The 14825-nt window shown below is 52.8% G+C and overlaps 1 protein-coding gene across 3 annotated transcripts in view; it reads left to right on the forward strand.

Moving 5' to 3' along the window:
* The window catches only part of MON1A (MON1 homolog A, secretory trafficking associated), a 14758-nt gene extending 2820 nt beyond the window's left edge, over positions 1 to 11938 (forward strand). For 2 of the 3 annotated variants that reach the window (XM_023533357.1, XM_011364727.2), the window contains exons 2-6: positions 4576 to 4715; positions 6090 to 6575; positions 9952 to 10717; positions 11407 to 11554; positions 11654 to 11938. In XM_023533357.1, coding sequence (XP_023389125.1) covers positions 4589 to 4715; positions 6090 to 6575; positions 9952 to 10717; positions 11407 to 11554; positions 11654 to 11794 — 1668 coding nt within the window. In that variant the 5' untranslated portion in view covers positions 4576 to 4588 and the 3' untranslated portion in view covers positions 11795 to 11938. Of the gene's footprint in view, positions 1 to 4575; positions 4716 to 6089; positions 6576 to 7217; positions 7503 to 8876; positions 9363 to 9951; positions 10718 to 11406; positions 11555 to 11653 lie in introns of those variants that run through there. The other variant, XM_011364728.2, reaches the window with a different exon arrangement.
* The last annotated feature ends 2887 nt before the right edge of the window (positions 11939 to 14825 follow it).

A 14825-nucleotide genomic window follows, 5' to 3' on the forward strand; every position in this document is an offset into this window, starting at 1 on the left:
GTGAGCCGCCCTTTCTAGTCTCTAGTTTGCTAGGGAGGGTGAACAGCCTTTGTCAGAGAGACGAGTGCTACCAGCCCTGACTAGTACCAGGCCCTGCTCTCCTTGTGGAGCAGACATCCTGCTGAAGCAGCTACAGCACAGACAGCCTCACCTGGGTCCTATCTGCCGCACACCCGTGGATCTTGGCACCCCCCCTTTGAGGAGGCCAGTCCCCAAAGAGTCAAGGCTGGATGCTGCACTATCTAAGCAGGAAGAGGTGGCTGTAGGGAGGGGCTCTTGCAAGGTCCTTCCTCCTTCAGGGCGGGCACCTGAGGGAGGGAGGTGCACTAGAAGGGCTGATTGAGCCAGCCGGCTTGGTGGCATTGCTCATGTCACAGTAGAGAACTTTGAGGAAAGTAGCAAGCCCTGGGAGTTTCTAGAAGGGCTCCCTGAGAACAGGCTCCAAGCGAGCATCTGAGAGACTAGTTCTAAGAGACCTCTCCTGCTTAACTGCTTTAGGCTCAGCCTCCCAGGAGCATAAGCTAGACAGGTTATGGTTCCAGTGGGGGTTTGGGTGGGTTTTGCTGTGAGTCACTCACCTGCCTAGTTTCCAGAGTTAAGTGTCTGGAGAACTGTTTGCTTCATGAGGTCTTCTGGCTGAGTCCCCAGATGGGCCTTGGAGATGCTGAGATGCTGCATGACCTCAGGTGGCAGGGGAACTATGGTGAAGGAGGCATCTACTAGCCCTGGTCAGCTGACCCTGCCCCCACTTCATGCTGGTACCATGTTGGGTACCATTCAGCCAGGCTAGGCTCAGTCCCCTGAAGCCTACAAGAGATCAGTAGGTACTGGGCCCTCACGACATTGGGTATGCTTCTGTAGACCTTGTTTGGGTCTTCGAGTCAAAGGTGCAAGGCCACACAGCAGGGGCATGTGGCAGATCGAAGAATTCAACTTGGGAGAGACTTCTAAGAACAGCAGAGACCTAACTCCAGGGCCCATGAATACCAGAATCTGGGCCCTAGTCTCATAGACAGTAGTTTGGCCCAACATCACAGATGGGTCACTTCAGGCCAGAGCCCACCTGGCTTCACAAGGTCAGAAGCTCATTTTCCCAGGCCAGTTCATTCAGGACCTAGCTCAGAGTGAGCAGACTTTCAAAGGACTGATTTACATGGCAGAGACCACTGGATCGTGTATAAGTACAGCTACACATGAACTGAATGCTAAGAATAATCATGTGTGAATGGCAGCTGAGTATACAAGTGCCTACTCTGTGTCAGGGTAACCAAATTACGTGAATTATCTCATTTAACCCTGCAAAACCCAATGAATCAGTACTATCATTATCCCCATTTTATAGATGAGAAAACAGATTTATAAAACCAAGCCAGGTTAATCCAGCTCCCTCTGACTGCAGAGCCATTGTTTCTGCTAGCAAGGACAAGTCTTCTACACAGTCAGGGGGCTCCAGAGGCTTTATTGTAACTGGGTGTTCTTCTAAGATATTTCACCTTCTCCTTTCCAAAGTTATTTATCTTGCATACATTAATTAAACGTGTCCTGAGTGCAGAGCTGACATTTTGAAATTTATGGCAGGTCACAGGTGACCTTCAATGTAGAAAAATAAAGCAAGACCAGTGGGGTAAGAATCAGGAATATTGCAGGAAGCTCTTTCTGATAACGCAGCACTTGAGCAGCACCCTAAAGGAAGTGAGAAAGTCAAGTTGACCTCTAGCCCAAGCAGTGGATCAGGTGAGGTGTGGAGCAGGGCGGAAAGCATGGAGATGTGGTCCAGGCAGGAAGTTCAGCAGGGACAAAGTTCTGAAGTGGAGTACCCAGCGTTTAACTTTACATTATACTTAAGGAAAGCGATGGGGTCAGTGTGGCTGGGCTGATGCAAAACAAGCGGGTGGGGGGGAGGGCAGAAGATGAGGTCAAAGAAGTAAAGGGGGCGGGGGAAGTGTGGAGAGAGTGAGCCTTGTGCACCACTGCGAGGAAACTGGCTTTCTCACTGAGCGAGGCGGAACCGTTACAGTCATGAGCAGAGGAATTACATGACCTGACCTCTGTTTCACTGAGTGCTGTGAGAAGGACAGACTGTTCAGGACAAGGGCAGAAGTGGGGAGACTGGGTAGAAGATGGTCGCAGCGGTCCTCTAGAGAGAGAACGGCGGCGTGGCCTGTTGCGGTAGTGGTAGAGGTGATGAGAAGTAGACAGAGTCTTGATATGGACGTTTCCCACCTAACATCAGTAATCCGTTACACAGAAGTTGGACAATCTGTCTGGAATCACTAACTTAGTGTCTGTTCCCCATTATTTAAAAGGGAAAAAGTATAATGCTTCCCCCATCAACCCCAAATCCCCAATTTTCTAAAATGATGCTATAACACAGGGAAAATATATACCTTATATATGCCCAATAATGTATAGCGTTGGGATATAAAATGCTTAAAACATTCCCTCCTGATCACCAAGCAATGTGTGTTGCTTTGATCCAGTTTCATGGCCTCTACAAGTGCCTGCAGCAGCATGATGCAAGTAAGCCCCTTTTGTTGGCACTCAGTGATCTTCCATTTGCTCTGTTTGGAATGTAATTTAAGTCTTTATTTTTTTATTATTATTTATTATTATTATTTATGCCTGCAGCACCTGGTCTTCCTAGGTGGTCTTCTATCCAAGTACTAACCAGGCCAAACCCTGCTTTGCTTCTGAGATCAGACATCGGGCTTGTTCAGGGTGGCATGGCCGTAGACCATGGACCGTGGCTCCACTGGGGCATGAACCCAGGACCTTCTGCGTGTAAAGCAGATGTGCTAACCGCTACACTATGGAACCACATCCTAATTTAAGGCTTTAAATGCACATTACTTTGTTAAAAATGAAGATCAAGTTTTGATACTGTAAATATACATTTTTTTCTGTAAAAATGGAAGCTGAATCAATACACGTTTGTTGTATTAGTCATCTGTTGCTGCATAACAAATTATCCCAAAACTTAGCAGCTTAAAACAACAATAACTGTTTATCATCTCATAGTTTCTGTGTGGGGCAGGAATTTGGGAGCAGCTTAGCTGGCTCGTTTAGGCTCACAGTCTCACGAGGTTGCAGTCACCAGAAGGCATGACTGGCACGTTGGTGCTGGCTGTTTGCAAGTCTCAGTTTCTTGCCATGAATTTCTCTCCACAGGGCTGCTTGTGTCCTCACAACATGGCTAATGGCTCCACCTAGAGAGTGGTCAAAGAGAGCAAGGCAGAAGTCACAATGTCTTTTATGACCTAGCCTCAGAAGTCATATGTTGCCATTTTCACATTATCCTACTGGTTACATGGATCAGCCCTGCTCAGTATGGGAGGGGGGAGTACACAAAGGCGTGAATACCAAAAGTCGTGGCTTACGGGGGGACTGTCTTGAAGGCTGGCTACTAGGGTTGGGTATTAAAAACCAAGAAGCATTCCGTGGCGAAAATGTTAACTAGGGTAACATTTTACTGGGTGTGCCTGTATTCTGAAATACAGCTGACAGAATTTGCTGGTAGTTTGATATGTGAGGTGTGGCAAAAAGAGAAGCATAAGGGATGACTCCAAGATTTTCCACTGAATAACTAAAAGGATAAAATTGTGTTTCACTGAGATGAACAACTCCGACAGGAACAACTTTTTAAGGTGATGACCAGAAACTCAGTGTTGGGTATAGAACTTTGAGATCCGGTAAGACATCTAAGGTCAAACATCAAGGAAATGTGTGTCTCTAAAAGTCACAAGAGAGATCGTGGCTAGAAATAGAAATCATTGATAGTCGTTTGTAATTGGTAAGGCAAGCACTGGTGCCAAATGCGAAAGGTACAAAAGTGTACTCAGAAAAGCCGGGCTCCAGCCTGAAGAGAGACGAGCCTGTTTCCTCTGCCTCGTTTCTTTCTTTGCAAGCGCCTAAATATCCAAAAGAACTATCGCTGAACTCCCATTTCGAATGGAGAAATGTTCCCGGTCAGATGTGCAGTGAAAAGTATCAGGATAGAGAATCATTTCCACTCCCAGCTCCCATGCTTCTTTTCTGTGGTGACATTGGGCCAAGTACTTAAACTCTCTCAGCCTCCGTTCCTTCATCTGGAAAGCTAGCCCGATAGGAGCACCTGCCTCAGAGAGCAGTGATCAGGATTAGATACTATAATCCTCATCAACTTCTTAGCACGCTGCCTTGGGGTTCAATAAGTGCTAGCGGCTGTTATCAGATTATTAAAAAAAAAAAGTATTTACATTTTATATACATTTTTAAAAAGACTAGAAAGAAATACATTAAAATGTGAATAGTGAAAGATCCTGAATGGTGAGAAAATGATGACATTTTTTCTTGATAAGTTTTCACATTTTCCAAGTTTTCTTCAATGAATAGATACCATGAATTCTTCCTTTTATAACCAGATAAAGAACAAAATACTTCACTTTTTAGAGGGGAATACTCAGAACTTATTCCTCAGAGGTTTGAGTTAGCTGGGTCCTGGGGAGGGACACTTTCCTGTACTTCCCACTGTTAATTCTGCCAGTGACCCCTGCCAACAGTACCTTCCCCTTGATGACGCCTTCGTTTGCCCCACAGGAGAGCACAAAGGATGGCTGCTGACTTGCAGAGGAAGAGAAGCAGTGAATGTCCTGATGGCACGTTGGCTCCTTCTGATGGGCAGAGTGTGGAGAGAGCCGAGAGCCCCACACCAGGGCTGGCCCAGGGAATGGAGCCAGGTACGGCAGTGCGTACAGCCCCAGGCAGTTGACAGCTAGAGCGGCCTCCAGGCAATCAGGATTCCCAAGCACTTTTTCCCTCCCATTCATTCATGCGTGTGTTCAGCCACCCACTGGGTATTTGTCAGGTGCTGGGGCTGCTGCAGGGAACCACGCTCAGACCGCTTCCGGCCATCCTCCGCACTTCGTGTTGGGCCGCTTGCCCTGTGCTGTCTGGCTGCCAGCGTGGGCTCTCCTCCTATTCCCTGTGCTTACAGTGTACCTGCCTGGCTCCTTCTCCCTCCCTCAGCTCTCAGCTTAAATCTCACCTATCAAATTAAGCCCGCTCTGACCATGCTCTGTACAGAACACGAGTTACTTTGTAATTTTATTTATATGTTGCCCATCTCTCATCCACAAGATTGTGAGCTCTCTGAGCACAGAGCAGTTGTATCTCCAGTGCCTGATACAGTGCCAAACTCATAATAGAAACCCAAAATATATCTTTTGAACTATTCTGTCAAAGAAATAATCCTGTGGGAGGAGATGCCCCAACTTTGGAGATCCAGTTCTTAAGGGGAAATGGCAACATCCATAGGTCAGCGGTAGAAGTAGGGGGCAGGGAATTAAAGGGTGGGGGGAGAAAGAATTATTAAAGGAAGACTGACATAGTCCCTGCCTCAGGCGAGCCACAGGCTAATGGGGCCATTACAGAGGAGACGGTCAGGAGATATGGCCTGAGCAGGGTCGGGGCGCCCTCTCCCAGGGAGAGATTCAATGAGCACAGGAGGTATTCCAGGCACGAGAGAGGTGCTGGGCACACAGCAGTCAACAACCAGGTTCCTGCCCTTGGGGGGGAACCTCACTTTAGTTAGGGAGAAAGACAATAACGGACAAGTGCCACAGGGAAATCAAGGAGGGAGACACGATAGTGTACCTAGGGTTGGAAGTCAGGTGAGGAGGCAACTGACATCTTTGCCGAGAACTGAAGTGTGACAAAGTGCGAGCCATGTGAGGAGGTGGGAATGCCTTCAGGGCAGAAGGAACAGCAGGTGCACAGGCCTTGAGGTAGGTGTGGGGATGGAGTTGAGGGTGTCCCAAGAGCAGATAGATAAAGGCCAGTGTGACAGGGATGGGCAAGGACCGTGAGATGAGAGAGAGAGGCAGGCAGATACCAGCTGCCCCCACAGCCATGAGGGGCTTGGGTCTTATTTCCCGGTTAATGGGAGGAGACTGGTGGTCTGAAGGTCGCAGGGAGACATGACTCTAGCAGGAGGGAAGAGTGACTTGCCTCATCAGGACAGGCAGTGAAGCTAGAGTATCAACGAAGCACCTTGCTGGTGAGGTAGTCTGCCAGCGGCTACTGCCCTAAGCACCAGCGCTTTTGGCCGGCAGGTGCTGGGCAGGAGGGTGCCATGTTTGTCCATGCCCGTTCCTACGAGGACCTGACTGAATCGGAGGATGGGGCAGCTTCTGGGGAAAGTCCCAAGGAGGGTGCTGGGGGTCCGCCACCACTGCCAGCAGACATACGCCAGATCAGCCAGGACTTCAGTGAGCTGAGCACACAGCTGACCGGTGTCGCCCGAGACCTCCAGGAGGAGATGCTGCCAGGAAGCTCTGAGGACTGGCCGGAGCCCCCAGGGGCAGCTGGGAGACCAGCCACAGAGCCCCCTAGGGAGGGCGCAGGCGAGGGGGATGAAGAGGAGGCTGCCGAGGCATGGCGACTGCACCAGAAGCACGTCTTCGTGCTGAGCGAGGCAGGGAAGCCTGTGTACTCCCGCTATGGGTCAGAGGAGGCACTTTCTAGCACCATGGGTGTCATGGTGGCCCTGGTGTCCTTCCTGGAAGCGGACAAGAATGCCATCCGTTCCATCCACGCAGGTGAGCCACCTGGAGAGGGGTGCTGGAAGGGCTTCCCTGGCCAGGATTAATTCAAAGCAGTTTTGGGACTCCCGGGGCTTAGAGGGCTGGGATGTGCTGTGTGACCAAGGGCAGTCCCTCCATTCACTGGGCTTCAGGGCCTCATCTGAACAGAGGGTAACAGTTCTGACTGCTTCCTAGGGCCGCTGTGAGGGCCAAAGGTGGGTCTGATATGGGCTTCGCCCTTGGAGACCATGCTTCTTTTCTGTGGTGACATTGGGCCAAGTACTTAAACTCTCTCAGCCTCCGTTCCTTCATCTGGAAAGCTAGCCCGATAGGAGCACCTGCCTCAGAGAGCAGTGATCAGGATTAGATACTATAATCCTCATCAACTTCTTAGCACGCTGCCTTGGCATTCAATAAGTGCTAGCGGCTGTTATCAGATTATTAAAAAAAAAAAGTATTTACATTTTATATACATTTTTAAAAAGACTAGAAAGAAATACATTAAAATGTGAATAGTGAAAGATCCTGAATGGTGAGAAAATGATGACATTTTTTCTTGATAAGTTTTCACATTTTCCAAGTTTTCTTCAATGAATAGATACCATGAATTCTTCCTTTTATAACCAGAAAAAGAACAAAATACTTCACTTTTTAGAGGGGAATACTCAGAACTTATTCCTCAGAGGTTTGAGTTAGCTGGGTCCTGGGGAGGGACACTTTCCTGTACTTCCCACTGTTAATTCTGCCAGTGACCCCTGCCAACAGTACCTTCCCCTTGATGACGCCTTCGTTTGCCCCACAGGAGAGCACAAAGGATGGCTGCTGACTTGCAGAGGAAGAGAAGCAGTGAATGTCCTGATGGCACGTTGGCTCCTTCTGATGGGCAGAGTGTGGAGAGAGCCGAGAGCCCCACACCAGGGCTGGCCCAGGGAATGGAGCCAGGTACGGCAGTGCGTACAGCCCCAGGCAGTTGACAGCTAGAGCGGCCTCCAGGCAATCAGGATTCCCAAGCACTTTTTCCCTCCCATTCATTCATGCGTGTGTTCAGCCACCCACTGGGTATTTGTCAGGTGCTGGGGCTGCTGCAGGGAACCACGCTCAGACCGCTTCCGGCCATCCTCCGCACTTCGTGTTGGGCCGCTTGCCCTGTGCTGTCTGGCTGCCAGCGTGGGCTCTCCTCCTATTCCCTGTGCTTACAGTGTACCTGCCTGGCTCCTTCTCCCTCCCTCAGCTCTCAGCTTAAATCTCACCTATCAAATTAAGCCCGCTCTGACCATGCTCTGTACAGAACACGAGTTACTTTGTAATTTTATTTATATGTTGCCCATCTCTCATCCACAAGATTGTGAGCTCTCTGAGCACAGAGCAGTTGTATCTCCAGTGCCTGATACAGTGCCAAACTCATAATAGAAACCCAAAATATATCTTTTGAACTATTCTGTCAAAGAAATAATCCTGTGGGAGGAGATGCCCCAACTTTGGAGATCCAGTTCTTAAGGGGAAATGGCAACATCCATAGGTCAGCGGTAGAAGTAGGGGGCAGGGAATTAAAGGGTGGGGGGAGAAAGAATTATTAAAGGAAGACTGACATAGTCCCTGCCTCAGGCGAGCCACAGGCTAATGGGGCCATTACAGAGGAGACGGTCAGGAGATATGGCCTGAGCAGGGTCGGGGCGCCCTCTCCCAGGGAGAGATTCAATGAGCACAGGAGGTATTCCAGGCACGAGAGAGGTGCTGGGCACACAGCAGTCAACAACCAGGTTCCTGCCCTTGGGGGGGAACCTCACTTTAGTTAGGGAGAAAGACAATAACGGACAAGTGCCACAGGGAAATCAAGGAGGGAGACACGATAGTGTACCTAGGGTTGGAAGTCAGGTGAGGAGGCAACTGACATCTTTGCCGAGAACTGAAGTGTGACAAAGTGCGAGCCATGTGAGGAGGTGGGAATGCCTTCAGGGCAGAAGGAACAGCAGGTGCACAGGCCTTGAGGTAGGTGTGGGGATGGAGTTGAGGGTGTCCCAAGAGCAGATAGATAAAGGCCAGTGTGACAGGGATGGGCAAGGACCATGAGATGAGAGAGAGAGGCAGGCAGATACCAGCTGCCCCCACAGCCATGAGGGGCTTGGGTCTTATTTCCCGGTTAATGGGAGGAGACTGGTGGTCTGAAGGTCGCAGGGAGACATGACTCTAGCAGGAGGGAAGAGTGACTTGCCTCATCAGGACAGGCAGTGAAGCTAGAGTATCAACGAAGCACCTTGCTGGTGAGGTAGTCTGCCAGCGGCTACTGCCCTAAGCACCAGCGCTTTTGGCCGGCAGGTGCTGGGCAGGAGGGTGCCATGTTTGTCCATGCCCGTTCCTACGAGGACCTGACTGAATCGGAGGATGGGGCAGCTTCTGGGGAAAGTCCCAAGGAGGGTGCTGGGGGTCCGCCACCACTGCCAGCAGACATACGCCAGATCAGCCAGGACTTCAGTGAGCTGAGCACACAGCTGACCGGTGTCGCCCGAGACCTCCAGGAGGAGATGCTGCCAGGAAGCTCTGAGGACTGGCCGGAGCCCCCAGGGGCAGCTGGGAGACCAGCCACAGAGCCCCCTAGGGAGGGCGCAGGCGAGGGGGATGAAGAGGAGGCTGCCGAGGCATGGCGACTGCACCAGAAGCACGTCTTCGTGCTGAGCGAGGCAGGGAAGCCTGTGTACTCCCGCTATGGGTCAGAGGAGGCACTTTCTAGCACCATGGGTGTCATGGTGGCCCTGGTGTCCTTCCTGGAAGCGGACAAGAATGCCATCCGTTCCATCCACGCAGGTGAGCCACCTGGAGAGGGGTGCTGGAAGGGCTTCCCTGGCCAGGATTAATTCAAAGCAGTTTTGGGACTCCCGGGGCCTAGAGGGCTGGGATGTGCTGTGTGACCAAGGGCAGTCCCTCCATTCACTGGGCTTCAGGGTCTCATCTGAACAGAGGGTAACAGTTCTGACTGCTTCCTAGGGCCGCTGTGAGGGCCAAAGGTGGGTCTGATATGGGCTTTGCCCTTGGAGAGGGTGAGAAGCCTGGGGAGGTGACCAGAAAGTCCCAGGTCCTGAGCCCCACCCAGCTCTTACCATTCAGCACAAGAATGTATTTTCCAGCGTTTCAGCTGGTGCCAATCTGTGGGGCAAGTTGCAGAAACAGGCCTGAAGCCCGCAGGGAAAGGGGGCCCTGAGCTTCTGTTTTTCAACTCATCATCCTGAAGCCCTTACTGCGTGCAGAGCTCTGAGGGAGGGTAGACAGGATGTGGAAATCACAAACCGTGCAGGAGGCGGGGCTCGGAGGGAACTGGACTCGGCCAGTCCCGGAGGGCTTTCCGGAGAAGGGCTGAAGCTGACATCCCACCCTGACTCCCCCACCCTGTCCTCAGATGGCTACAAGGTAGTATTCGTTCGCCGGAGCCCGCTGGTGTTGGTAGCAGTCGCCCGCACGCGGCAGTCGGCGCAGGAACTGGCGCAGGAGCTGCTCTACATCTACTACCAAATCCTGAGCCTTCTTACGGGCGCGCAGCTGAGCCACATCTTCCAGCAGAAGCAGAACTATGACCTGCGGCGCCTGCTCTCGGGCTCGGAGCGCATCACCGACAACCTGCTGCAGCTCATGGCTCGAGACCCCAGCTTCTTAATGGGGGCGGCGCGCTGCCTGCCCCTGGCGGCGGCGGTGCGCGACGCCGTGAGTGCCAGTCTGCAGCAGGCGCGCGCGCGCAGCCTCGTCTTCTCCATCCTGCTGGCGCGCAACCAGCTCGTGGCGCTTGTGCGCCGCAAGGACCAATTCCTGCACCCCATCGACCTGCACCTGCTCTTCAACCTCATCAGTTCCTCCTCGTCCTTCCGTGAGGGGGAAGCCTGGACGCCCGTGTGCCTGCCCAAATTCAACGCAGCCGGCTTCTTCCACGCACACATCTCTTACCTGGAGCCTGACACCGACCTCTGCCTCCTGCTTGTCTCCACCGACCGCGAGGACTTCTTTGCAGTCTCCGACTGCCGCCGCCGCTTCCAGGAGCGCCTGCGGAAGCGCGGAGCCCACGCGGCGCTGCGGGAGGCGCTGCGCACGCCCTTCTACAGTGTCGCCCAAGTGGGCATCCCCGACCTGCGCCACTTCCTCTATAAGTCAAAGAGCTCAGGACTCTTCACCAGGTGAGGGAGGGTCTCTCACTGCTTGAGAGAGCCATGGGCGTGGGGGCTGCTGGTTGGGCTTGAGCCTGATGCAGTCCTGTAGCTGACGACCCCTCTGGGAATGGATGGACATGCTGAGTCTGTTTGACCCTTGACACAGGAGCCCAGTTTCCCTATCACCCTACTCCCCACGGGCATACACCTCTCTACTTCATTACCCAGATGCCCTGGAAATGCCCAGTACACCCAGGGAAGGAAGCTGTAACAGGGCTCCTGGGTGCCTGGCCCTGGAGCAACTTTGCCTCAGAGGTCACTTCAATCCGGTTCAGGTTGTAAAACTCCAACTTCCTCCTCCAACAGAGATGAAGGCTGGGGCCAGATGTGGCAGCTTTTCTCTTCCTTTTTCTCCTTTTGGGTCCAGAGGGTTCCCAGCTCACCTTTCTTTCACTTCAGACCTATCACTCTGTCTTGGACACCTTAACTCAGATTGGCCTCTCCAAGGGAGGGTCACCAAAGATGCCATGAACTTGGGAACAGGCAGTCTGGGTGGTCCCAACCCTATCCCGGGGAGTCTTCTGTGTGATGGGGAGACAATGTCCTGTCCTGGGGGAGCACATGGCAGAGTCTCCCTGGCAAGGAGCGGGTGTTTCTAGTTGTCCAGAGAAGACAATGAAAGTCATTCCTTTGTGAACCCACTTCCCCATCTCCAGCCCTGAGATCGAGGCCCCGTACACCAGTGAAGAGGAGCAGGAGCGGCTGCTGGGCCTCTACCAGTACCTGCACAGCCGCGCCCACAATGCCTCCCGCCCCCTCAAGACCATCTACTACACAGGCCCCAACGAGAACCTTCTGGCCTGGGTAAGGCGACCCTGGGAGAGGGTGGGTTTCACTGGGGTCCCAATCAAGGCCCGCGAGGGGTGTCTAACCTGGATGACCACCCTGTTCCCCCTCTTCCAGGTGACAGGTGCCTTTGAGCTCTACATGTGCTACAGCCCCTTGGGGACCAAGGCATCAGCTGTTAGTGCCATCCATAAGCTGATGCGCTGGATCCGCAAGGAAGAAGACCGCCTCTTCATCCTGACGCCCCTCACCTACTGATGGGAGTGTGTGGGCGTGGCTCTCCCAAGCCCGCTGGGCCCTGGGAGCGTGGGAACCTCCAGGCAGGGCTGGCCTCTCTTGCCCAGGCGGCAGGCAGGGACTGTGGGTCAGTGCGTGCATTAAAGGGCTTTGGGGTAGACACTTGTCAGGCCTCATTACTGGTTCCTTTGTTCACCCACTCATTCACATACAGACACTGGATCCTCCTCTCTAGTGCCTGATATGCTTCTCCGTGCACGGAGGCACATGCGCATTTGAGCCCCTCTCTTCCCTCCCTCACACTGCATCAGGCCACGTGAGCTCAGAGTCAGACCCTGGACTGGGCCGTTTTCATTCAGCTGAAGTCCTGCCGCCTGTAAAGGGTTCTCTAGCACCCACTGGCCTTGCCTCCCACAGCCCCACCCCCATACTCAATCTGAACCTTTGGTGCCTTCCCTTTCACTTCCCAGTGGGGTCTCTAGCCATGTCCCCCAAAGAACCACCCAATCACTCTGAGAGCCCTGGCTGTGGCTCTGCTTAATGGATTGCTATAATTTAGCGGGGGTGGAGCTGAGTAAGATGGGGACTGTCAGGTGGGGAGAGTCTGAGCTCTGGAGCAGGTGGGAGCCCTTAGTGAGGTGGCGCAGTGTTCGGCACAAATTCAGAGTCTAACCTTATTGTAGCTGTAGGACTCTGGGGAATTTGTCCCAGCTTGGGCCTTCTCATGAAGGGCTGTCCACCTGAGCTCCCCTACCTCTGGCCAGCAGCACATTCCTCAGAATGGCCCCCAGGAGCGAGCTGGAGGGCCTGAGAGAAGAGAAGACCCAGCTGACAGCTGGGCAGGAGTGGATTCTGCCCTGAGAAGGGCTGATGCCACTAGGTACACTGGGCCCTCTTCAGTCACCCTGTTCCCTACATGGCCCAGCCTATGTAGGTCACCATGAGTCTCAGCAGTGAAGGCCCAGCCCCATTCTTTCTATCATGAGACCCACTTTGGGTAGAGCCCAAGGTTCAATGCAGAAGAACTCTACCTTACTGCTGGGGGGCTCTCCCACTTCTGCCAACTTAACCATCTCATCAACCAGGGGTGTAAAAGACCTAGGAAGTGTTTATGGGAGAAAAATGTCTACTGAATATGGTCTCCAGACTGTAGAGTGAATCACACTCATGCGGTCTCAGAGCTAGGCCAAGATACTCTGCCGCCGAAACCAACCCATGTTGGAGGATATGTCTGTGTGGGTGGCATGAACCAAGGGTGCACTGGAATGATTCTACTTACTGTGCCAGGAAATGGCAGCATAGCTCCTACCCTTGCCCCAGCCCGGATCACATTAGAATGGGCATGGCAGCAGGCCACCTGTCTAGACTCTAAAGCCCCTAGGGAGTAGCTATAGGCTTGGGTGGTGTTCACTCTGCACACATGCCCTGGGTCTCTTTTTCTGCCTGTTTCCTGCTTCTGTTCCCCTTGCTTCTGGTCAGGGCACCAAACAACTGCCTCTGGGGCCAGGGTGATGGCATGCCAGCTGTCCCTGTTATTGGTGTTCCGGTCAGCAGTCAGCCCCGAGGCACCCTTGTTGTCTGTCTTGATTCCTGTAGGGCTCTCAGCTTCTCTGCAGTCCAGCTCCTATTCTGAGCGAGGGTGAGAAACAGTGGTCACAATTAGATGGGTATTTATCTAGGAGTAGGCACGTGGGAGTGGCGGGTTTATCTGAGGATATAGGAAGGGATAACAGGCGAACAGGAAAGATGTTCCTAGTGGAGGAACCAGCCTATGCAAAGGGAAGGACCTGGTATGATTGGTTTACAGTGAAGCTGAAGGAGTCTTCAAAACCTAGGGTTCTCCAGCCGCAGGTAAAGGTCTGGCGGTGGAGAGCCATCGAATGTTTTAAAGCTGCAGAATGATGGGGTTCTATTATGGTGAGAGATTTCCCCTTGCTGTCACTAAGCTGATGTCTTGGGCTGGAGAAGGAGGCTGGCGCTAGTTCTCTGAAGTAGCGTTCAGAGGGGAGTGAGAGCCCCAAGAAAGCAGAGTGGCTAGCGCTCCTTCAAGGTGATGGACGCCAGGGCAGTTGGGCAGGTCATAAGCCAAATATGGGCCAGGCTTTGTGAATAAACCTTGGGGGAGCACTTGTATTGGGCACAGCAAGGCCCCATTAACTGACCTCCCCTACAGGGCTTGCCTGCCCCGCCCCCCTCCTGCAGAGCCAGCGATGAGGGTGGAAGAAGAGGCACTCCTTGACACCTGCTGTCAAGACCAAGGCTGTCAGCGTGGGGACACTGGCCTGTGGGCAGCCAACAGCTTGGCCACATGGCGGCAGCAGAGAACCAACTGTTGACTGCTGCACCCCCACCCCCTCCCTAAAGGTGCCCATGTTTCTCCCATATTGAGAGCGGGGACTGGGTGATCAAGGAGGACCCCTGAAGTCTCTGTTCCGAGGTGGGATACAAGTTACAAGAACCACGTCTCTGCGCCAGTTGGAGAATGTTTCATTTCGGTTTTGCCCCGCATGACCATCTTTAGACATGTTGACCGTGGAACACAGAAACCGTGCCAAGATTTTCCTTTTGTGTTTATTCATTTCCTGGCCAATTCTGGGTAGAGAAGGGAGTGCCTTTTACGTTACCTCAAGCGCCTTATCCTCTTAGCTCTGGGTGTGGCTGTCCTGTGCTCTTACCTCTGTCACCAGGTGCTCAGCCTGGAGGGGGAGGGGAGTCCAGCACTAGGAATGGGGGAAGTGGGGAGCAGGTGTCCAAAGTGAATTGTGCTAGAGTGGGTGTCGTATAGGGTCTACGAGACCCACAAAATAGACCTGGCACCGTCTGGATGAGGAAGACTTCCTGCAGGAGGTGCCACCTAAGCTGCAAGAGGAGGAATGGAAAGAGGTGCTCCTGGAAGGAGGAAAAAGGAATACAGGTTGGGTGGAGAAGTTGAGGAGATACAGCTCTTAGGGCCAGGCTGAATCCTGTTGGGCTGAGGACTCCTCTTTACCCCACCCCCCTTACCCTCCAGAGCCCATGGTTCACAGGTCCCTCTCACCTCAGCCCAAGGTCA

Source organism: Pteropus vampyrus, unplaced genomic scaffold, assembly GCF_000151845.1.
Source record: "Pteropus vampyrus isolate Shadow unplaced genomic scaffold, Pvam_2.0 Scaffold100, whole genome shotgun sequence".
NCBI lineage: Eukaryota > Metazoa > Chordata > Mammalia > Chiroptera > Pteropodidae > Pteropus > Pteropus vampyrus.